At 38.4% G+C, this 25,417-nt stretch overlaps 1 protein-coding gene across 3 annotated transcripts in view; it reads right to left on the bottom strand.

Annotated features, from left to right (window-relative positions):
- The window catches only part of LOC150076723 (ADP-ribosylation factor-binding protein GGA1-like), a 303,671-nt gene that overhangs the window by 245,220 nt on the left and 33,034 nt on the right, over positions 1-25,417 (bottom strand). For all 3 annotated transcript variants that reach the window (XM_090385588.1, XM_090385589.1, XM_090385590.1), the window contains one exon: positions 18,538-18,609. In XM_090385588.1, the coding sequence (XP_090241714.1) occupies positions 18,538-18,609 (72 nt within the window). The remainder of the gene's footprint in view (positions 1-18,537; positions 18,610-25,417) is intronic.

Below are 25,417 nucleotides of genomic sequence, written 5' to 3'. Positions count from 1 at the left end.
TCTCTCTCTCTCTCTCTCTCTCTCTCTCTCTCTCTCCCCTCTCTCTCCCTCCTTAATTTATATTTTTTCTATAGTCTACACATGTTGTTGGATATTGCTTTATGCAGCCACTAAAATATTTTAAAATATTTTAGTTTCACTAAAAGAATTAAAAAAAGAAAAAAAAATGTATTAATAAGCTTAAGAAAAATGGTTTCCCTCTTAAATTTATATTTAAGCATCTATGTAGAGCTGTTTTTATAGCTATGAAATTATGGCATGAAAATATTAACTCTCATACTGTGGTTAAAAAGTTAGGGAAATACTAATGAGATGTCTTCTTTTTAGCTTATCTATATAAGTATATATTAGGCACTTCCCATAGAACTTTTGATCTGTGTCTTACACTCTGAAAAAGTTGTACCCATAGTTGTTCTATGGGAAGGAATTAATTTTTATTCTTAATGAGTAAATTCATATTTAGTATTGATATTTAGTATTAATATTTGGTGTTTTTTCATCATTTTATATGGTAATTAGTTTAAGTTTCTTTTTTCACCATTGGTTTCTGTTGTTTGTGTTTCAATTTCATGTTTGGTTTATGTAGCTTAAATTTTTTTTTTGTCGGCATTTGATTTTGGTTCAGAGATCCATTGTTTTTAATTGGATGAAGAGTGATCTGTTATCTTATTCGACAGTTGAAATTTCTTTCATTTCATGCAGCAGCTTGGGTCTATCCACATTTTTTTCTAAGTTCTGATGCATTGGTAAGGATTGCTTTGTTCTTTATGATGGTCACTCTGTACTTGATACAGGCAATTTTAATTATTTTGTCTTTTAATTTTAACCTTACTTCTGAAACATAATTCATTTAATTATAATATGTACATGCTTCTTTTCACAATGAATTACTGGGAATCCTGCTAAGGGACGGGGCTTTACACCTCTGGTAATTTTCCGAAGTAGTTTATCGTCATTTTCTTTGCCTTTGCTCTTATTTATATACTATCTAACTATAATATCTTACGCCTCAAAATCTATTAGAGCAATTCGAGGGAGATTGAGGTACTATTTCTATCCTTGCACCTATTCCTTTCGCCTAGATATTGGTTCATGCCGTTGCTTTGCTATTCAACTGTTCATTTTCTTAAGAAACAGAAACACTTGTGTATATATTTTAATAATGTTTAAGTTGTTTGGCTATCTATAGGGCTAGCAGTTATTTTTTCCAGTATGCTGTTATTTTCATATTACATAATCTCAGATAACTGATTATAATATGAACTATTATCAACTCAAAATTCAGCTTTGCATAATCTAATTGAAACAATACTATTATTTATACAATATTTAGTATATCATAATATGGTTAGGCTGGCATATAACTAGCATTTTGGTATTTTGTATATATGGAATTATGATTTTTATTGGCTTTGCTCTATACAGGGTGCAGAGAAACTACCTACAAACTTGAACAGGTGATAGAGGGTACCAAAAGAAACATTTTTTGTCAAGTAAACATAGGTCGTAAATGAATCGTTATAGCAGCAGAAGCTATTAAAGGGTTGTAAAAATCGAACAACACATTCAGTAATTTAATGTTGTTTAATGCATACAAATCATTTGCTGTTGCAAACAAAATAGAAAAAACAATTCAAAGGAAGTGCTCAAACTGGTGACCATGATGTTCAATGCATAACTCACACCGACACATCATTGAATGTTGTAGGCATTGGAAGTTCCTAGGATTGTCATGTATCTCTGTGCTTGCTGTGACAATTGTTGCTATAAGTTCCTCCACTGGCTTTTCATACACAAGAGTCTTCATGTATCCCCAAAAGAAAAAGTCCAAACAAGTCAGATCAGGCAACCTTGCTGGCCAGGCTACAGGTCCACCTTGACCAATCCATTTGCCTGGAAAGGTTGTATGTAAGTGTGCACGTACACATCTGTGAAAATGTGGCGATGCACCATCATGTTGGAACCACATTTGTGCTCAGACAATCAGAGGACCATCCTCCAACAACTCTGGAAGTGTTTGCTCTAGAAAATGCAGAGTCGTCCATATAAACGTGCAGACACATGTATGGTCCAATTAAAACGTTTCCCACAATGCCAGCCCATACATTGACGCTAAATCTGTGTTGGTAGCCATGTTCAACCATTGCATGGGGATTATTCTCTGCCCGCACATGACTGTCGCAGCTGTTGAACAATCCCTCTTGGTTGAAACATGCCTCATCAGTGCAAAGCACATTGGCAAAATCAGGCTGCAAGTTGATTTCCTGTAAAAATCAGTGGGAGAACTCGACATGGTGGGCAAAGTCAGCAAGTTCTAGTGAATGCACTTTCTGGCATCAGTAAGGATGTAGTCTGGCTTCATGTACCACATCCCACACCAAACAAAGCTGCACACCCAATCAGCGTGCAACGACACTTGTGCTGGTAGAAGGAGTATTAGCGAAGATCTCCAAAACTTGTTCCTCAAACCAGGGTGTCCTAGCGGTGTGTCGATGTCCAGTATCATGCATATTCATACGGAAAGAGCCACCATCCCGCAATCTTTAGCATATTGCAGCAAATGTTGTGTGGTGAGGCAACCTTCTGCCCAGGAAGTGTTCTTGATAAATCCTGTGAGCCTCTCTTCCATTTCCATGTCTATACCCGTACTGAACATAAAATAACATTACGCATTTATGCTATTAGCGGCAGATACACACCACTCCGAGGACCTCTCAACGCATGCATACATTAATGTTGATGGTAGTCGTATGTTCGAGCACTGTGTTATGGATTATTTTTTCTATTTTATGTGCAACAGCAAATGATTTGTATGCATTAAATGACATTAAATTACTGAATGTGTTGTTTGATTTTTACAACCCTTTAATAGCTTCTGCTGCTATAATGACTCATTTACGACTTATGTTTACTTGACAAAAAATGTTTCATTTGGCACCCTCTATCACCTGTTCAAGTTTGTTGGTAGAGTTTCTCTGCACCCTGTATACAGTGGCTGATAGGATCCTTTGTAGGTTATGGATATTCACCTCCATTTTATGCTATATCTATTGAATTAAATAAATATTTGTGTGTGTGTGTGTGTGTGTGTGTGTGTATGTGTTTTAAAGGTAGCAACAGATTAAAATATTATTAATAATAGAAATAAAAATAATGGATTATGGACCTGGGACACTGCTATATGCAGAAAGTACCCAACGACCATAATTTCTACATAAGTTAGTAGTCGTGAAAGGCAATGTGCTAACGTTACTTGACTGGTAATGCTGGTTAGGGAGAACAAACAGCGAACGGAACTGTGGTCACAATCAAGGTGAACAAAGCCGGGAGCTAAGATAAAGGAGAAGTAATAATGAATAATAAGAAATAATAAGAATAACTTAGAGCCGTTCGTCCTGTGATTTCAGCGCCTTTTTCGAGGGCCAACCACCAAAATCAAAGGAGGAAGGAAACGGCAATAAGTGGGTATAGCCTCTGTTTCTGACATGAAATACAGCCCCACATGGTATACCAGGAAGTAGGTAAGGTATGTTTAGGTCAGTTAAAATAAATTGTTTAAATAAATGGTTTAGTTCGGTTAAAATAAATTGTTTAAGTCGGTTAAAAATAATTTGTTTAACTTTAATATTAATAATGCAGCGTTGTATTTCATGGCCAACCCGACAGAGGCTGGAAGTAAAGAATAAAAGAATAACAAGAATAAAAAGCAAGGAAGGGATAACTTACATGAAATAAAAGAATAACCTGATTAAAAAGCAAGAAAGGGACAACTTACATAAGTTAGTAGTCGTGAAAGGCAATATTTTAACTGCCCTAGACATACCTTATCTACTTCCTAGTATACCACCTGTGGCTGTATTTCATATCATAAACAGAGGCTATACCCACTTATTGCCGTTTCCTCCTTTGATTTCGGCGGCTGGTCCTCGAAAAAGGTGCTGAAATCACAGGACAAATGGCTCAAAGTTATTCTTATTATTTCTTATTACTTGTCCTTTATCTTAGCTCCCGGCTTTGTTCACCATGACTGCGACAACAGTTCCATTCACCCTTCGTTCTCCATAACCAGCATTACCAGTCAAGTAACATTAGCACATTGCCTTTCACAACCACTAACTTATATATATATAACCAAACAGAAAAAATAAATTATTATCCTATAAGAAAAAAGTATAAAAATAGAATGCAAGTAGAGTGAGAATGCGGATTATGAATGAAGTAAATGTCTCTCTCCCCCTCTCACCTGGTGGGCTCCCCACTGCCAGATAACATATCCCACCCCCGGAGCGGGATGGGCAGCATGACCTTCTTATTGGATTACGACAAGACAGGACCTGACAACCATCACCGAAAAAAGACATATTGCAGCCTTGCTGCCAACACGCCATTTGGCGATCTGAACTGGGTACTCTAACCCGGTTCCCTTTAAAACCCCATCCCCAGGCAGGGAAGGAAGGAGACAAGTCTCTGTCTCCCCCATACTTAGCCTGGTGACCATAGGCAGAGGTCAACGTACTACATCAACAGTACTGTGAGGTCAGAAATGACTACACAGCTAAAATAAAGAAAAGAAAGAAAGCCTCATGGGAAAACCTAGTAAATACAGAAGAAAATGCTAACCCCTGGGGAGTGGTGTATCGGGTCACCACAAAAACTCTCCAGAGGGGAAGTCGTAACGGCAAACGAGACAGCTCAGGGAACCTATACCAGAACATGGAAATCCTCTATAGACAATATCTTGGACCATATCTTCCTTCCTGCAACCAAGCCTCAAACCCAGGAACAAAGAAAACTATGTGAGGACAATAACTCATACACAACCACAGCTATTGAACTGCCTTCTCACCAATGGAGCTCAGCATAGCGGCAGCGAGGATGAAAAATAGAAAGACCCCTGGTATAGATCAAATTGAGCCCGAGATGCTCAAGGTGGTGGTAGAAACTATACCGAACACAATATTGGGACTCCTCAACCGATGTCTCTCAGTGGGCCACTTCCTGGCCTTGTGGAAAACGGCATGAATAAAACTCATATTAAAAAACCCGAAGAAACCACAAGGAATGTCAGGGTCATATAGGCCAATCGCCTTGCTGTCAATCTTCAGCAAGCTCTTCAAGCGCCTTCTCTACCAAAGAATCGAGAACCACTTCCAAGAATCAAACCTCATGTCGCCTTATCAATATGGCTTTAGGAAGGGGCGCTCGGCTGTAGAGGCTCTGGAAAATATTATTGAAACAACTAAAAACTGCAACACAAAATACTTCCTCCTAATATCGATTGACTTCGCAGGAGCCTTTGATTCTCTCTCTCTGGTAGCCTGCTGTTCTGGCCAGGCTCCCAAAGGCTCATATCACAGGAGACTTATATCGATGCCTCAAATCCTATCTTGAAAACAGGCAAATCACTATTACCACTCCATACGCCTCTGTTTCTAGGCCGGTCCACAGGGGCTGCCCTCAGGGTTCTGTCCTGGGGCCGCTCTTGTGGAACCTGGTCCTAGACGAGTTCCTTAATTTGGATATTCCAAATGTTAAAACCCAGGCATATGCAGATGACCTGGTTCTGATGCTGCAGGCTGACAGCCAGGCACGACTGGAGACCATAGCAAACTGGGCCACTAGCCACTTGCAAAATTGGGCTAGCACAAATCTCCTTACTATCTCCTCGGACAAAACAAGTTCAATACTTCTCAAAGGATTCCTTGACCCTAGAAGACCACCGCAGATTAAGATAAGTTGCTAACAGAAATAAAATACCTCGGAGTGATACTTGACAGAAACGTTAGCTTCACACCACATCTCTGCTACCTGAGAACAAAAATAAGAAGATATGCGAGCCTACTGGCCAGAGTCACTAGGAAAGACTGGAGCCTGAAGAAGAGGGCCCTTGGCATCCTCTATAAGGCATTCTTTATCCCAGCACTAGCCTATGCAGCTGGGGCCTAGTACACAAAGACTAGCACAGCTTTCAACAAGAAAAAACTGGAGATGACACACCAATCGATATTACTGATAACGACAAAAGCTTGCTGCACTGCGAGCACCCACGCGCTCTAGGTCCTGGTGGGATGCCTTACCCTGGACTTGGAGATTGAGTGCTTGGGGCTGCTGTACCAATATTCCAAAGGAAACATAGTCTCCAGTATAGGATTCACCACAGCCCCAGCAAACTCCAAAACCATTAAGAACAGACGGATTTTGCAACACGTGAAACCACTATGGCAAAATCGCTGGAACCTCACTAACAAAGGCTCCATTACTAAGAAGTTTATACCGGATGTCGGACAAGTTTATCCACTCTCCCCAGCCTGGTTTTCGCCCAGACTCCAAACCACCTACCTATTGACCGGACATGGCTCATTTAGAAAGAGGTTATATGACTTTGGAATCTCAGCTACTCTGCAGTGCTCCTGTGGACAGGAGTCCTGGGAGCACCCCGTCCACGAGTGTGACCAATATGAGGACCTCAGATGCCAACAATACACCAAGATTCACTCGCTTCTTCGAAACCAGAAGGACATCGTTCTACAAGAGGAAGAGACCTACAAAGCATTCACACTTTTTTCACAAAATCTGTTCACAAGACAATGGACCCTACCCTCCCCTTGGGTGGAGGTATCCCAAAAGTTCACAAATCCATGAATAGGGCAATATCAATTACGAGATAACAGCCATCCCTCAATGGTCCAGAGTAATGGAAACACAGCTAAGACTCTGACTCAACTTGGTCAAAGACCAAGTTGAGTCAGAGTCTTAGATGTGTTTGACTCAACTTGCCCCCTGAATCACGGCCTTTTAAGATGCACTGTTTGCTTGATGTTTGCGGAGCAATCGGGTACGGGACATGATACTGCCATGGGGGATGTCTTTGTGTGTGCACGATGCAAGGAGTGCAAGGAAATTAGGCGACAACTCGGCGTTGTTATGGGCCTATATGAGACCTTGAAGGACAGGGTGGATGCCCTCGAAGGAAATAAATTGAGGGGCCCATCAAGCTCTCAGCTGCCCACATCAACACCAGAGCTTGGACTTGGTCATCTTGCAACACAGAGGCAGCCCCCAAGGCAGAATGCGCTGGTCCAACAGGAACTAGTAGTTGTTGGCGACTCAATTGTCAGGGAAACGGGGAACATGCTTTGTAAAAAGGATAGGTGGAACAGGACCAGGGTATGTCTGCCAGGGGCAAAGGTTGATGACGTTGTAGAGCAGATATCATCTTTTAAGGGCACAAAAGGTGATATAGTTGTACACGTTGGCACTAATGATATTAAGAGTAGGAGACCAGCGGAATTACTTAACAAGTACAGGTCACTGTTGAAAAAAAGCCGTGAAGTAGGGTTGAATTTGAAAGTGTCTGCAATTCTGCCCAGACACGATAGGAGGGAGTATATGATGAGAGCCTTGTCGATCAATTCGGCCCAGGAAAGATTGTGCAAGGCTGAAGGGGTAGAATTTTTTTCAGCCTGGACTGTACTTGTTAACAGGAGAGATTGCTTCTACAGGGATGGGATACACTTAAATAGAAAGGGTGCAAGAATATTTGCTGATGCTATCGAGGCAGTGTTAGGTGGGTCGGAAAACTGCTAGCTTGGGGGGAGACAAAGACTAATGGATTAACAGTAGCCACTGGCAGAGGTGAAAGAGATTCTTGCACTGCTTCTATTGGAATGAGCAGAAGCCTGAAAAACAAGATGCAGGATATTTCAGAGACTGCTGGAAGTCATTGCGGTACAAGTAAACACATGGGTTGTGTTAGGGTAGCTAAGAATAGAAACAGGTGCATGTATACTTGCGTGTACACTAATGCTAGGAGTTTAGTAAATAAATTTGATGAATTTGAGGTATTACTCAAAACATCAAAGGCAGATATTGTTGGGATATCAGAGACGTGGTGTCACACAGATATAAGGAATGCAGAACTGGAATTTGGGGAGTACAACGTCTACAGAAAGGATAGACAGGATAGGAAGGGAGGAGGGGTTATGCTATTAGTTAAAAAACACATAAAATCCAAGGAAGTGAAGCCAGTTGACATCGCTGGACAGTGCAGTGTTGAGTCAGTTTGGTGTGACATAAGCATTGGGAGATCAAAATTGAGAGTAGGAGTGTGCTATAGGCCTAATGACTCTGATGAGTATAATAAGATACTGTACAGGGAAATAGAATGGGCCAGTAAATCAGAGAGTCTTATAATGGGGGATTTTAATTTCCCAGATATTGACTGGAATTTGTGGGTTGGTCACTCACACACTAGCAAGGCTTTTGTGGATTTATTGGATGATTGTTTTCTACACCAGCATGTTCGGGAGGCAACTAGAGGGAGTAATACTCTTGATCTGATTATCAGTAGTGATTCTTCATGCATTAGGAATCTGCAGATAAATGAACCACTGGGTGGCAGTGATCACAGTGTGCTGAAGTGGGATTTACTCAAGGAGGTAACTACCATCAGAGGTAAAGGGAAGGGTTTTTGCTTTCGTAAAGGCGACTATGATGGTCTGAGACAGTATTTAAATTCTATACAGTGGGACCAACTGATGATGTTACCAACAGCAAATTCAAAATGGGAAGCATTCAAGGAACTAATCTTGGAAGCTACCAGGCTTTACATACCAACCAAGAAATATTGTTCAAGGTTCAGGCCTAAATGGTTGTCAGATGAACTAATGAGACATATGGCAGAGAAGAAAAATGCATGGGATACATACAAATTAATGGGTGACGTGGAAGCCTATGATAGCTATAAGTTGGTCTGTAACCAAGTCACAAAGGAGATTAGGCAGGCAAAGGCAGATTATGAGAAATCCTTGGCAAAGGATGCAAAGAAAAACAGAAAAGAGTTCTTTACCTATTTAAACTCAAGAAGGAAAGGGATGAATCAGATTGGTCCACTGGATGTTGATGGTTCAACAGTTGAGGATCCAGCTCAGGTGGCTAACAATCTAAACGAGTATTTTGCATCTACATTCACACATGAGGAGTTATTCAGGAAGGGGAATGTCGTAGGTGAAGTAAACATTGGCAGTGAGCTAGATGATTTTCTAATAACTGAGAGGAAAGTGGAGGAGAAATTGTTGAGGATAAACATAAAAAAGGCACCCGGGGTGGATGGGATCTATCCAGTTATATTAAAGGAGGCAGCAAAGGAAGTAAGCAAACCCCTAGCCATAATTATGAGAGCTTCTTTGGACTCAGGGGAGGTACCCATGGACTGGAGATGTGCAAATGTAACCCCAATTCACAAAGGAGGATCAAAGGCTGACACAAGTAATTATAGACCTGTTAGTTTAACTTCGGTTCCAGGAAAATTAATGGAGGCACTGGTTAAAGAAGCACTGCAGGATCATCTGGACAAGAATTCAGTTATAGCTCAGACACAGCATGGGTTTGTTAAGGGCAGGTCTTGTCTGACCAATTTGATTGGATACTATGATGTAGTCACAGAAGAACTGGATGCAGGGAATAACTTTGATATTATATATTTGGATCTTAGAAAGGCTTTTGATACTGTTGCGCATGGAAGACTGCTGCACAAATTGGAGAAGTGTGGCATTCGAGGCAAATTGCTGCTATGGATAAAGGGATGGTTGAGTGGCAGAAGACAGAGAGTGGTAATCAATGGACACTGCTCATTGTGGACTAATGTTATTAGTGGAGTTCCTCAGGGTTCAGTGTTGGGTCCATTGTTGTTTTCTGTATTTATAAATGATATTGATGATGGTGTATCAGGCTTAATGTCCAAGTTTGCAGACGATAACAAAGGTTGGCAGGGTTGTTAAGGACACTACTGATACTATGCTGCTGCAACAGGATCTGGAAAGGTTGAGCAGATGGGCTGAGAGGTGGCAAATGAAGTTTAACATTGACAAATGTAAAGTACTACATATGGGAAACAGTAACCCCAGATCAACGTATCAACTCTGTGGTACTACGCTGACAGTGGTAGAGAATGAAAAGGACCTGGGGGTAATTGTGCAGGCAGATATGAAGTTCTCTGAGCAGTGCAGACGAGCTGCAAGAGTAGCTCATGGTGTCTTGTCAATGATATACAGGAATTTTTCTAGCAGGGACAGGGATGTGATTATTCCCTTGTATAAGGCATTGGTCAGGCCACACCTTGAGTACTGTATGTATACAGGTCTGGAGGCCTCATTTCAAGAAGGATGTAGAGCTGCTGGAACGAGTACAGAGAAGGGCAACAAAATTAGTGAATGGAACAAAGGGTTGCTCTTACGAAGAAAGGCTTAAGTTTTGCAAATTACAGAGCCTGGAGACTAGGCATCGCCGAGGTGATCTGATAGAGGTGTACAAGGCTTTGAATGGCTTGAGCATGCTCAATGCCGATGGGATTCTTCCTCTTTCTCAGAATAATCACCTGAGAGGGCATAAATTCAAATTGAGGAAGGACGGATGTCGGATAGATGTGCGGAAATTCGCCTCTAGCCAGCGGGCAGTTGGTTTGTGGAATAGACTTCCATCGCTTGTTGTGGAAGTTGATAGCCTAAACAAATTTAAGGCTCAGCTGGACAGGTATTTCGAACGAATTGAGGGGTGAAATGGGAGTAGTGGTGTTTTTTTTTTTTTTCGGCTGATGCTGAATAAGCTTGCTTTCTTGCATCATATGCCTCTACTAATGCTAATGACACCACAGAAGACTAGAAGAATCCCATCTTGCCCTGTCGGGCACCTGGACTAAAGGACATCCAAGGTTGTCATATGACTCAACATACACTGTTTCTCTCTTGAACGGTGCTTTCTTTCCTCTCCCATGGGGAGAGGGGACTTTGCCCTCACTCCTCCCCTTCCCAAATCTCTTCCCTCTGGTGGAGCACAGGCCACCGGCCTGCTCCACTGCAATCGTGGGGCCATCCTCTCTATCAGCCCCTTACTTCCTTTTCTTCCCTCCAGTCTTCAGTCTTCACCCCCCCCCCCCCCCCCATTTACTGTTGACTTTCACAGCGTTTTCAGCCCCACGCGTCCAAATTTAACTACATCAAAATTTCCTGCCCGACCCGTTTAGGCATATAGAAAATATTATTTCAGCGTATAGCCCCTCGTAAGCTTCAAAATTATTCTAACAAACGCTAATAACTAACCGCGAGCAACACTTTTTTTTTTTTTTTTTTCAGGTTCAAGCCACTGAAATCCCAGGAATCTTGATGCTAAGAAAGCTCCAGGTCCTGCACTTGTTCTCAAAACCTGTGCTCCCGAACTTAGTCCTGTTCTTTGCCGCTTTTTTCACTTTCTTATTCCAAAGGTGTTTTTCCTTCTGCTTGGAAATTTGCTCATATCCAGCCAGTTCCTAAAAAGGGTGACAAATCCGTTCCATCCAATTTTTGTCCCATTGCAATTACTTCTACTCTTTCTAAAGTAATGGAAAAACAATAAACTACCTAGAAACCTTCCATCTGATCAACGATCGCCAGTATGGATTCCGTCAGTGTCGCTCCACTGGTGATATCCTGGCTTATGTTACCCATTTATGTACAAATTCAATGGAAAAGTTTGGTGAAACACAAGCAGTTGCTCTTGACATCTCAAAGGCTTTCTATTTTGTTTGGCATAAAGGTCTTCTAAACAAGCTTCCATTTTATGGTTTGCCAACTGTTTTTTGTAATTGGTTATCCGGTTTTCTCTCTGATCGCTCACTGTGAGTGATGGTAGATGGATCTCTTGTCTTCTAACTACTCCACTAATGCCGATGTCCCCCAAGGTTCAGTTCTTTCCCTCACTCTTTTCCTCTTGTATATTAATGACCTTCTTCCATTGACTGGAAATCCTATTCATAGTTTTGCCCATGATAGCACATTGCATTGCACTTTCCATTTTGAGAAACCTTGCCCTGCTCAATCACCTTCAACTTCTCGAATATCTGCTACCAATTCCTCAAATGCCAATTTCCAGGTAATTCTCCAGTGGGGCAAAGACAACTTAGTTGATTTTAACCCTTCTAAAACTCAGTCTTGTCTTATATCTCGCAAAAAGGATTCTTCTGCTCCTATACTTATCTTTAGGGACACTCAGATTTCTAGGAAAAATGATATATCCCTTGGGGATTACCCTAACTTCTAATCTCTCTTGGCACAAGCACATTACAAATATTGCTTCCTCTGTATCCAAAAAACTTGGTTTTCTCTTTCGCTCTCGGCGTTACTTTTCTTCCAAACAGCTGTTCACTCTGTACAAATTGCAAATCCACCCTACCATGGAATATTGTTCCCACATCTGGGGTAGTGCTCCCAAAACCTTTCTCAGGCTTCTAGATTCCATTCAGAAGAGGGCAGTTAGGTTAATTAATGACTCCTCTCTAACAGAGTCTCTCCACTCTGTCTCATAGACGTACTGTTTCTGATGCATGCCTTTACTACATACAATTCCATGGGCACTGTTCTTCTGAATTGGCTTCTATAATTCCCGCTCTCTCTCTCTTTCAAAACAATCCGAACACATGCTGCCACCAGCCAACATCCATTTACTGTCCAACTTCAAACTCACAGAACCAACTTTCCATCTTCCTCGTTTATTCATTCAACTGCCATTTTCTGGAACTGTCTATCTTCATACGTATTTCCTGAAAATTAGAGTCTACAGAAGTTCATGTCTAATGTCAATAAATATCTTCTTTTGTCTGCACAACCTCCAACCCAAGCATGGTATTAAGTACTATAGGTTCTAATACCTCTCGTGTTTGGGGTTTTCATAAAAAAAAAAAAAAAACACTAAACAGACCAAGTATGCCCCTAACAATGCTGCCAATTTCTAATCAATGTCTAAAAATTCAAGCAAACCTCTTTCGGCCTTTCTAAATTAGTGTCTCCCCCTCCCTGTTTTTTTTTATAGGTCTTGCCACTGAAATTCTCAGAAAATAGGTGGCAGGTCTGCCAGAGTACTTAAATAATCTACTGGGTACCTAACCTGCCTCCTTGTGGCAAAGTGTGGGCAACGGTGAGTCCCAATAGGACCTCCACAGAGTTCTGTGTCACTTACAAAGAATACAACATAGAGATTGGGGAAACCCCCAGTGCTGTCAGACAACTAACACACTATACACAACTTCTGATTGACCTGTTGCTCTGTAACAAGCTATCTCCAACAACTGATTAGTTATGTCACACTAACCTTTTCCACTAAGTTTAGAAGGTTTCCTCAAAAAAAAGTAGCTTCTATTATACGCTTCTATTTCTTTTGCTATGCAGCCTAACTCAATAGTGGTTTTCAAAACCAAGACCTGGAACAACAGCTTGCCAGCTGGATGGAGTAGTTTCAAGTGATTATAAATGGAGTATTTTCAAGTGAATATAAAAGTGGATAGGGGTTTCATTGAATTACTGGTTAATAGTGAAAATATCTAGTAGAACAAAATTAAACTTTTATGGGAAAATCCATTTATTAGAGCATTTCTAATCTTAACAGTAGTCAGGTCCTGTGATTCTTATAGTGAGCTCATAGTTATCCCATGAAAAAGAAAACGCTAGCAAATCTGGATTTGAACCGTGTCTGCAAAACATGTTTGAGCATGCAAAGCCATTTCTTAAAATACATCAGACTTAACTATTTTGCACTTGGAACAATTATGATGCTCAGGTCAGTGCAGTCAAAAGAATGCAGCAAATCTTTCTGAATGCATGCACCAAATTTATACACTAAATCTCAAATAGTAAGCAAAATCTCAAATAGTAGACAATCTCAAAATTCACACAGTTGAGCACAAAACTGGGGATCGCCGATTTCTACATAAAAATTACAAATTTAAGAATAATCTCAGACATAAAACTCTAGATATCTAAAGATTTATGTCTAGGATTACTATAAAATATTTAAGGGCAAAGACCTCATGCTACAAGGTAGAATGACTAGCATATAGGTTAGTGCAAAAGCATCATTTTAACATAGCCATCTACCAAAGTAGTTAAATTAATTAATTAAATTGGCATCGTTTTGGTTATATCTCATTGTGAAATACCTTCACAACGAGTTACCATGGTATTGTACTACCTCGAATAAGTAACACTTCATCAGTGGAGAAGACTACTGTGGTGGTACCTTGCGGATACCACCACCACCCAGACGGCACCGTTTCAAAGCTTGTTGGTTTCTCCTCGGTCTCCTTCAGTGGTAAAGTGTTACTTATTTGAGGTAGTACAATACCATGACAACTTGTTGCGAAGGTATTCGCAATATCAGATATAACCAAAACAAAGCCAATTTAATTAATTAATTTAACTACTTTGGTAGATGGCTACGTTAAAATGATGTTTTTGCACTAACCTATATGTTAGTCATTCTACCTCGTAGCATGAGGCCTTTGCCCTTAAATATTTTATAGTCTATATCTGCACACCATCAGGCAGCTCTCATATTGTGAAGTTATACTTCATAACTGGGTTTTCACTATTGCAACACCAGGGTACCTGCCCACCCACCGAGGAGAAGCCAACAAGCTTTGGAACAGGGCAGTCTGGATGGTGGTATCTGCTGAGAATAAGTAACTGTAGTCTTCTCCACTCACTGGTGAAGTGTTACTTATTTGAGGTAGTACAATACCATATATTGTTTTTTTTTTTTAGGAGCATTAACAACTAAGACCATATTGCTCTGGGGATAACCATATAACCATGTATTGTACTACCTCGAATATTCAATATTCAATCCCACCAGATGTAATTGTTGTTCTGGGAGAGCATACATAGCTGCCACTTTTCTGGCCATCATTGAGGCCTATCTTGTTGAACTGAATCATTACTCACCCACCAAATCTTTACATTATCTGCAAATTTTGATATCATAACCTCTATTCCCTTTTTTTTTTTTTTTTTTTGTTACATGGCAAAAGCCTTGTGCTTCCTTGCATCATATATTTGCAAGCAATAATAATAATAGTAGTGATACTACTCTTTCAATGTCATTTATGAAAATCAGAAACAAAATGGTTCCAGAACTAATCCTTGGGATCCCATTTCTAAAATTAGACCAATCCAAAAAGTAACTATTAACCATAACCTTCTGCCACCTTGTGATCCATTTCAGAATCTTGCAATCCCGACATTTTCCAGCAATAAAAAAAAATGCTTTACTAAAATCCAAATAAACTACAGCCACTCCCCGACTTAAGTATAGGTTTCATTCCACAGAACTCTATGCAAGTCGAATTTTACAAAAGTTGGAATTTCCTTCAAGACTTATGCGGCAGTCGCAACTATGTGCACTGAACTTGATTGAAGCAAAAAAGAAATGTTTGACGAACATATAAATAGAATTATTTATTGAATTTTTTCATCTCATGCGAAGAAAAAATTTCAAAAGTGTACAAAATTACAAAAGTATGCAATTACAAAAATTTTACTTTTTGTTTCATGCAAAGAAAAAAAAAAAAGACATTTTCCCTCTCCATCTGGAAGGATACCAAAAAATATGTAGACCACTATAATTAGTATGTGTATTTATAATTTGTGTTAAAGTCAATTATGTTGTGGAAACCTGAGCAATGCTTGAACCTATAAAACCACCAGCTGCTTGCCACAAACTTGGCTTGAGGTTCACCGTACTTATCCTTAATATCTTCATAAATATTTCTTGCTTTTGCTTGAATGACCATTAGACCCAGGGGCACTTGCTTCTGAATCTGATTTTCCATCCTTATTATTAATAGCTTTTCCATCTTCGATATAGCATCTGAAAGCTTTTTGTGATCACTGTTAATCTTAAATGCGTTGATCCTTTAACATGTTCTTTTATACATGCACTGTCCTTTAAAATAGTATTCACTGTTGAAGCAGTGAGACCTAATTCCCAGGCAATAGAGGACAAACTTTGTCCTGCTTCGTACTTCTTAATCATTTTCATCTTCATTTCTAAATAAATTTTGTTTGGTTTCCTAGCACTGTTACCACTTGCATTTTCCATTGGTCGCTTTCCCTTCATCATTGTAATAAGTAAATAAGAATGAAGAGAAGATTCTGAAATTTTTTTTTTATATGATTGAAGATTGCAGTGAAGGGGAAACATTTCACCATAATAACGTAAAAACTCACACAATTCCAGTTATCGGTATTATCACAAATGCAATAAGATCCGAGTTTATTACCCATTTATAATTAATTTCACTAACAGAAAAGCCCAATAAACAGGAAAGTGCAAACTGTTTTTATTGTTTTATGGTCATGACCTCCAGAAATGTGCTTTAGAAAAATATCAAAAAGGCGTTCAAAATTGTTTCTTATAACAGAACATATGATAATGATGAAAGTGTAGTGCATTCTCCGATCAGACAGCATAGCCCTTTCTCTCAGCCAATAGTAGCATTTGTAAACGTGTTGGCCACGTGTTTTGTTTATGCATCATTTACTTAAGTGATTTTTGTGTTGTGCTTATTTGACACAAATTTATATAAAACTAATACAATTTCCTTTATAAAAATTACCTTTTAGAGATTTAAATAGTTTAGTTATATAGCAAAATTTTCAACTTCTGAAGTCTTGGAATGAATTAAAAAAATAAATAAATAAAAAATACTGTGTTCTTGGGTTCAGTTACAATATTTTCACAATACCTCCATTTATTCCCACTGGAGGCAAAATATGTTTCCACATTTTTTTCAGTTTTCACGAGACGGCAAAAACTTGAGTAAAGTCAAGCACAGTCAGTCCTTGTATAACACGTGTTTACACTACACGAATTTGATCATACACGATTTATAAATAGGGGAACGATATCGTATATAACACAAACCGAATTCGCTTATGCATGATTCGCCTGTGTGTTTACAAGAAATGGCAGTCGAATGCGGAATCACCCCAACTGAACACAACACGATAGGAATGAAGAGAAGATTCTGAAACTATATGATTTGTTTTTTTATATCAGTGAAGGGGAAACACATTTCACCATAATAACGTAAAAACCCACACAATTCCAGCTATCAGTATTATCACAAATGCAATTAGATCGAGTTTACTACCAGTTTATAACAGATTCCACTAGCAGAAACGCAACTGGAAATTGTTTTTATTGTTTTATGGTAGGTTTTTTTTTTTTTTTTTTGGAGCATTAGCAACTAAGGCCATATTGCTCCAGGGATATGCGGTGGTCATTCCCTGACCTTTCCTCATCCTCCGTATTTGGTGGTTTTATGGTAGTAATCCCCAGAAATGTGCTTTAGTAAAATGTGAGCTAGTGAGATGTTAATAGTGTTTTTCTGCCTTTACAGTGTTGTTTATTCAGTTACTACACGCACGCAGCTTTGTTTATGTGTATCAAGCATGCCTCCTCATTTTGTAACTGTGCTTTATTCTCTAAAAATGACTAAAATATTAAAAGATGTGAAAAGGAAGCATCCTGGTGAAGATACTACAGATTCAGATAGAAAAAGAAAAGCAATATCAATAAACAGAGGCAGACTGGATCAAAAAATTCTTACCCGCGAAAATTTGTAGTGGCCTCATGCTAACGTTTATGGCCAAAATCACACTGGCCTTCAGCCCACAAGTGTTTCCCGGTAAGGCTTATGGCTAGTCCGCCTCTGTTGATAGAGTAAAAATATGAAATTGTGAAATGCTTTGAGTGAAATGAAAGACCATGTGATATTGCACGTGCTACAGGCCTAAATGAGGCAATGCTGAGAATTAGAAAGAATGCAGAGAAAATAAAAACAACTTTCGTAACAGGAACAACTCAAAGTGTAATAAAATCCATTAGATCAAGACAAAGAATTTGAAGAGATGGAACAGCTGTCATCTGTTTGGATAGAAAATCAAACAAAGAACACGTTTGCTTACGATAGAAGCAAAAGCATATTAGCAATATTTTATTATGATTATTTATTGTGTTTGGTGATGTTTTGGTTACAGATGTGTGTTCAATCTTGGGTGGTCGGCACCTAATCCCATTTTTCCCATAGGGCCTATTGTTTATATTGCACGATTTTGCATTGCATGAGGGTTTCTAGGAACACAACTACCGTGCTATATGAGGACTGACTATTACATAAGCCAGGGAGTGTCTGTTTGTCAAAATTATTACATGTGCTCATAATTAATGGATCAATACTCTTGCTGTCGCCTTCAAAATTACTGGATCGCATCAAAAAATCACATCTCACTTGCTTTCAAGCTCAAACAAATTTATAATTAACCATCAAAGTTTAGTTGTACTTCAGTACCTCAACAGTATTCAGTTTTATTATAAACTTAAAAAAAAAAAAAAAAAGTGTTGACTAAACCAATTTCAGTCAAAACATCCTTCTCTGCTTTAAACTCTTTAATATGGAAATAAATTTTAAATATTCTTAATGGAATTTTAGTATTATTAATTATTTGTAATATTTATTTCAAAATTAAACAGCCTTTAAAAGCAGAAGTATTGTTATTACAATAATCTAATACCTGTGTTTTAATGTCTAATACCCTTTTAAAACCACATTGGAATTTGTTCAATCTATTATGCCAACAATGTAATGGCTCATAACAATAGAGAAAATATTTCCTTTCATATAGTAAAAATGGTTTCACAAACTAAAAATTACTTAACATCAACACTTACTTGGGATTTTTCTTCATCTTCAAAAATAGCATTCTTTGGTCTTGGAGGAGGTATTGGAGGGGGCTGGTAGTTCTATAAAAAAAAAAAACATAAAACAGTGAAATATACTAAACAAATAGTATGAGCAAATTTCTTCAGGGAATAAGGAGCTTCTATATAGAAACATTTAAAGATGTTACATAACATCGTTAAATAATGCATTCATGTAATATCAGATGACTTATAGTACATACTATACATTGCAATAACTGAAGATATATGTAATAGAAATCTCCTCAGTCATCATTCCAATTATTGTTTTTCATATAAATATTAAAACTGATGAAAAGAATTTTCTAATTTAGCATCTGTAATTCACCTCTTTCAAAACAATCTGAGCACGCACGCACGCACGCACACGCACACCACCTAGTCAACATCCACTTAGAATTCAACTTCAAACATTACCAAATTAATTTTTCCTCTTCCTAGTTTATCCCTTCTAGTTGTTTAGAAGGCCTTCCTTCACATATGTAATTTTTAAACATTACAATCTACAGAAATTTAAGCCTAACATTAACAAATATCTGCTCAACCATTGCAGTTCAATACCTTTCATGTTTAGGTCATCAAAAAAGAGTATTTGGGTGGAAAGGGTTAACAAATAAGATCATTTGTTTTATACAAGGTGTGGCTTTATAAAAATAATGAGACCATGCACATGTGAAACAAAGGCACAGCAGTAAACTTTGAACCTTTCACTAGTTGTCTGCAAAATCATCTTCCAACACACTCATTCACTTTGCAGTGAGACAGATTTTCATTACCTTGCGTTTTGCAATTTGCTGGTAAAATTAAAAACAAAAGAATCAAACAATGAAACTAAAGAAAACATCAACTAAAAACCAACCAACTTGAAAAACTCATAACTGAAAATTACGAGTTATTTCAAGTTTATGGGGAAGATACTATGTCAAGAACTCACATGTTTGAATGGCATAAAAGATTTTTAGAAGGAAAAGAGAATGTGGAAGGCAATGAAAGACCAAGCTGACCGGTATCCATGAAAACTGATGAAAATGAAGACCAGGTAAGGACACTGATGAGAAGTAGTCATCATTTAAGTATTAGAATGGTTGCATAAGAATTCAATATGGACAAAGAAACAGACAAATTTTAACTGAAAAGTTAGGCATGAGAAAAGCATGTGCCAAGATAGTGCCAAACGTTTTTAATGAGGATCAAAGAATGAGAAAACTCCAAGTTTGTGAAGATGCTTTGGAAAAAAAAACTGAAGATCCAGACTTTGAGTATTGTAATTACTTGTGATGAAAGATGGCTGTTCCAGTACAACCCAGAAACTAAAAGAGCCAGGCAATGGAAGACAAAACAATCCCCCAGACCAAAAAAACGCAAGAATGCCAAAATCAAAAATGAAAACCATACTTCTCGTTTTCTTCGATATTAAAGGAATTATTATGGCTGATACATTCTACTAAATCAGACTATCAATCAAACATACTGCACTGAAGTTCTGACAAGGCTGCATGAAAAAATTCTAAGGAAGATACCAGAATTGTGGAAGGATGGCTAGATGCTCCATCACGACAATTCTTCTAGATTTGTTAATAATAACAAATCTAGGAGTTTGATTTCAGTTTATTTCATAAGGGTTGTTACAGCCGACCGGGCTAGCTGGGTGGGTAAAGTGCCTACCTGGTAACCCAAAGGTCGCGGGTTCGATTCCCGCCTCGGGCTTGGATCAAAGTACTGCAAAAACCTTGGGAGGTGCATTATGGCCACAAAAGCCGATGCGCCAACAACTACAAAAAAAAAAAAAAAAAAGGGTTGTTACATTCTTGCTGTAATGTAAATAAATCAAAATTAGACACAGTAGACGGTGCCATCTATATAGTCAGTAACATCAAAGAAAAGGCCCCGGTCTTTCATCAAAAACTGATAGTGTAGAAAGTTTTATAGCAAATTAAGGATGGCTTGGACATTAGAAAAAAATGTAATGGTATTCATGTATTGAGTATAAGCAAAAAGAAATTATCAACTGATCAGACTGCTCTCAAAAATTTACAGAAGAATCAAGGTTTATTTATCAACAGAGAAAAATTGATTGAAGAACAACTCTAATATGGATGAAATGGGTTTAAATTTTAAAGTGTTACCTATAAAAATGATAGCCAAAAAAAAAAAAAAAAAAACCAGAGCATGCAGTGCCAGGATACAAAAAAAGTCCAAAGAGAGAATCATTGTAGCTGCTAGCAGTGATGCAATTGGAACTCACAAATTGCTGACTTTTTTGTAGTTGATAATCCTAAAGCTTTTAAATAAATTGTTCATCTTGTACCAGTTTATTAACTCAAAGAAATCATTATGGATGGGCTCTGCATTATTCAAAAAATGGCTTTTTTCCCACAACTTTGTACCTTCTGAAGAAAACAAATTTACCTTAAAAAAAAAGCTCTCTTTATGGATAATGCTACTTCATATTCCAATGGTGAGGAACCCAAAGAAGGAGACATCAAAGCCATGTTTTTATTGTCAGATGTAACATCCTTGATCCAGTCTATGCATTATGGGGTTCTAGAATGTCTAAACAGACAATACAGGCAAAATTTTTGAGTTAAATTTTAAAAAAAAATATATATATAAGTCTTATAGAATAAGTCATCAGCATCAATGATGCATTTACAATACAGCATTAGCATGAAATGAAATTCCTAGTTCAAGATTTACTAAATCATGGAGAAAACTTTGGCCCAAGGTTGACAATGCTAATGAAAGTTCTGAACTACAAGAAAATAATGAAAAACAAAGATTATTAAATGATTTCAGGGAAAATGAAGGTTCCCCAAATTTACAAAATGGATTCAACAAATCAGCACCAATTTGTTGAAAAATGAAATTATGGGTGAGGTAAAAAAAAAAAAAAAAAACTCACAGGTTTATTTAAATATGAGGAAGGGACTGAATCAAATCCAAAGTCAAATATTTCTCATACAGTTTTATGTTACATTGAATAACAGACTAATTTAATGGCCAATGATATAACATTTATAAAAAAAAAAGAATCTTCATCAGTATTTTCATCTAAATAGAGCAAAATACTGATTTTATGTAAATAAATGTACATATTCTTGTTAAACGAAATAAAAATTCTTAAGGTAAGTATGCATACTTTTTTTTTTTTTTATGATTCCCTGCTTTAACTTGCTTTTAAATTAACCAGCCAACTACTCGTCCAAATCATGTCATGTGAGAAGGCTTCTACTGTATTAGTTTTTTTCAATGCAGGTTCTTTTGATATCCATATTTCTTCGATTTTAAGACGCCATCGATTGTAAGATGCGCCTTAATTTCAGGAAAAAAGCTTTGATTCTAAGAAAAAAATAAAATAAATCTAACAAATATTTTTATTATAATTGAATTCAATTTACTAACAATAATACTGGTATTTATCAGTAGGTATGTTATTCATCACTTCCATCTGAATCTTCTGAGCCATCGATATCTGCATCTGAATCAATATCAGAGTCTACTTCATATTCAGGGTCAGATTCTTCTGAGCCATCGTTATCTTCATTATCCCATAATATATCATCTTCTAAGCCATCAAAAGCGTTGGTAATGCAACAATTTTTATATCAGTGCTTGACTATTCTTTCTGGGATCAGCTTCCAAGCTGTTGATACCCATTCTGCCAATTTTGATGCCAGCTGTTGTTTGTTTGTTTGTTATTTGGTTTTTAGTAGCATTAGCAACTAAGGCCATATTGCTCCGGGAATATGCGGTGGTCATTCCCTGACCTTTCCGCATCCTCCGTATTTGGTGATGACAGGCTCGAACCCCGGTCTAATCAAGAAGTGTGTGCTATGCACTGCTGCTCCTTCCCACCTGGCTACGAAGGCGCTTGATGCCAGCAGTTTCTTAATTTTTCCGGAAGGTGTCACGGAAGGTTGTCTGTCACCACCAGAATTCATATTCCTTTCTCAAATAATCTTTAAATGGTTTGTTGACTGAAACGTCAAGTGGCTGCAGTTGGCTAGTCATGCCATCAGGAATCACAACCAAGTCGGCATGTTTTTGTACGATTTTATTTTTGACCCGTTCGGACAAATGTCCACGAAATGCATCAAGTACTAGCATGCTGGGTAGGTTACGAAGACTTCCAAGAAGTCTATTCCACACAACATTTAGCCAGTCTTCCATAAGCTCTGCCAACATCCATCCATTTTTTTGTGCACGCGCAATAACATCTTTGGGGAAAATTTCATTCTTCGGTATGGTTTTTCGATTTAAAATTAAATATGGTGGCAACTTTCGACCATCAGCAGTGATGCATAGCATCACTGTGATACACTGCTTTTCATAGCCCATGTTGATAATCTTGATTTCTTTAGCACCTTTGGCATTGACAGTGTAATTTCGAGGCATATCAAAGAAGACCAGGGTTCCATCGGCATTTCCAACTTGATTCTAAACTCATAGTTTCTTTTTTTCCTTCACAACTAATCAGCTTCTGTTGAAAGTCTGCAGAAATTTTTTGACAGATAGATGTTCGGCACCTTAACGATAATCCACTACGATGCAGGAATGTGTCGCACCAGCCGTGACTGTCTTTAAAAATTATTTTCTCTATTCTGAGGGACTTGGCAGTTTCTCCAGCTTTCAATTGCATGGATTTTCGATTGATGGGTAATCCTTTTGCACATGTCTCCATTACAAAATGTATCACAGCTTCATTGACTTGTGGAAATCTTCCTTTCTTAGGCCCTGTAAAGCACTTGGTTGTTGCTTTGCACGAAAATATGGAATTGCGATCATTTCTCCAATGACGAACATTTACTTCACTAATGTCAAAATGTTGACCTGCAGCTTTATTTCCATGTTCTTTTGCATACACAATAATTTTTCGTTTCAATGCGGCTTCATAGTGCAATCTTTTTTGACATTTTAATGTGCAATAAGGGATCAAAATTAACGAAATACAGTAAATCCACTTATGTACTTTCGAAGATACAAACAAAACTTCCAAGTTTTCGCTGAGTGAACTCCACTAAAATGAAATAAGTGGCTTCACATTTCGAAAGCACGTGAAATCACCCACGCCACTTTATTCTCCATTGGAAATGGAGAATGCGATAACGGTCAAACTTGGAGGTGTGGTTTCCATGTAAAAACAAAACATGTGGTGCTGTGAAAAGTGCAGGAAAATTCGAAAAAAAAAAACTGCAATTGTAAGACACCATCGATTCTAAGACGCACTCCGTTTTTAGAGATGTTTATAGGGGAAAAAAAGTGCATCTTAGAATCGAAGAAATACAGTATGTGGCAATATTTTTGAAATTTGGATAATTTAAAATGCATGTACATCGTCTATAAATTTAAAAGGTACAAGTTTGCAACAATGCAGAAAGCGAGGCTACACATGGGTGTTCATTCAACTGGCTGGTGTAGTGTTGTTCCATCAGAGACAAAGTTTTTGAAGATACATAAGGTTATAATATTATTCCAATATGTAACTGGAGTCAATGGCCTGATATTTTTGCAGTTATATTTACACAGATCATTGAAAACTAATTTAAAATTCTTGATATTAATGCTGGTGAAGAGACTTTCTAAGTCAAAACTCTGCATATGATTTATGTGCTATTATTCTGCAATGCATCTATAATACATTAATTATTATCTACAATTTTGTTGTGAAAAATTGTCTAATATTGGCTTAAGCAGTTTTTCAAAGGTTTTGTGAGGTTTCTCTGCATAATAAATTGCTATTTTATTAAATTTTTGAATAAAATACACATAGGGAAATTTATAATTATTGTTATTTCTTCTTCTTCTTCTTTGGTCCTTAGCTGGCAGCTGGGGGAGGTGGTTGGCCACGCAACCAGTATGCTGCTGTAGGTGCCGCAGGGTTTTGGACTTGCTCTGTGATGTTCTTCCATACCTTACGATTCATGGCGTCAGTCCTGGCCTGGTTAAGGTCGAGACGTCGGCTCTTCAAATCATTTTTCACTTGCTTGGCCCACGTTTTCCTAGGCGCGGTCCGTTGGATGCTCCATTGAGTGGGTCGTTGTCTCCAAAGGAGTGTGGATGGTATTCTGTTCGTGCCCATTCTACATACGTGGCCAAACCATCTAAGTCTTCGCTTCTGGATTTGGTCAGCAATGGTTGGTTGCTGTTGGCATCTGGCGCGGATGGTATCATTAGTGATGCGGTCGCAAAGAGAGATGCCCAAGATCTGCCGCAGGCATCGCATTTGGAATACCTCAAGTTTGTTCAAATCTAACTTGAGACAAATCCATGTTTCCGATCCGTAAAGAAGAATGGGCAGGATCAAAGTCCAGAAGAATCGGATTTTTGTCTTTGTGGAAATGTTGGTCCTCTTCCACAGACACCATTTGAGCGAGGCGAACGCAGTGGCCGCGTGTCCAATTCTGCTGTGGATTTCCATGGTGGATGCAACTTTCTTCTCCTGGACCAGCGACCCAAGGTATTTAAAGTCCTGCACTTGCTCGATCTGAACGCCTTCGAGATAGATGGTGGCTTGCGACCCATCTGTTGTCAGGGCCTTTGTCTTACCAGCATTGATCTTCAAACCGTATGGCCGGGCAATGCGGGCAATGTCGTGGAGGATGTCCGTGGCTTCAGCGTCGTTACCGGCAAGGATAGCACTATCATCAGCAAACATCAGGTCAGTCACATAGTGATCCTTGTCATATTGTATGCCCTGTCTGTTTCTGAATGCTTGCCTCATAATGGCGTCGACCACGATGTTGAAAAGCAACGGGGAGGCTACATCCCCTTTGCGGACTCCAGTTTGGATGGTAAATTCCTCAGATAAATCGTTCTGGATGCGCACCTGGCTGGTTAAGCTGTTGTATGC

The sequence above is a fragment of the Mastigoproctus giganteus genome, chromosome 12, assembly GCF_048544385.1.
Source record: "Mastigoproctus giganteus isolate SK-2022 chromosome 12, ASM4854438v1, whole genome shotgun sequence".
Taxonomy (NCBI): domain Eukaryota; kingdom Metazoa; phylum Arthropoda; class Arachnida; order Uropygi; family Thelyphonidae; genus Mastigoproctus; species Mastigoproctus giganteus.
The sequence above is the reverse complement of the archived record's forward strand: the minus strand, read 5'-3'. Positions and strand labels throughout refer to the sequence as shown.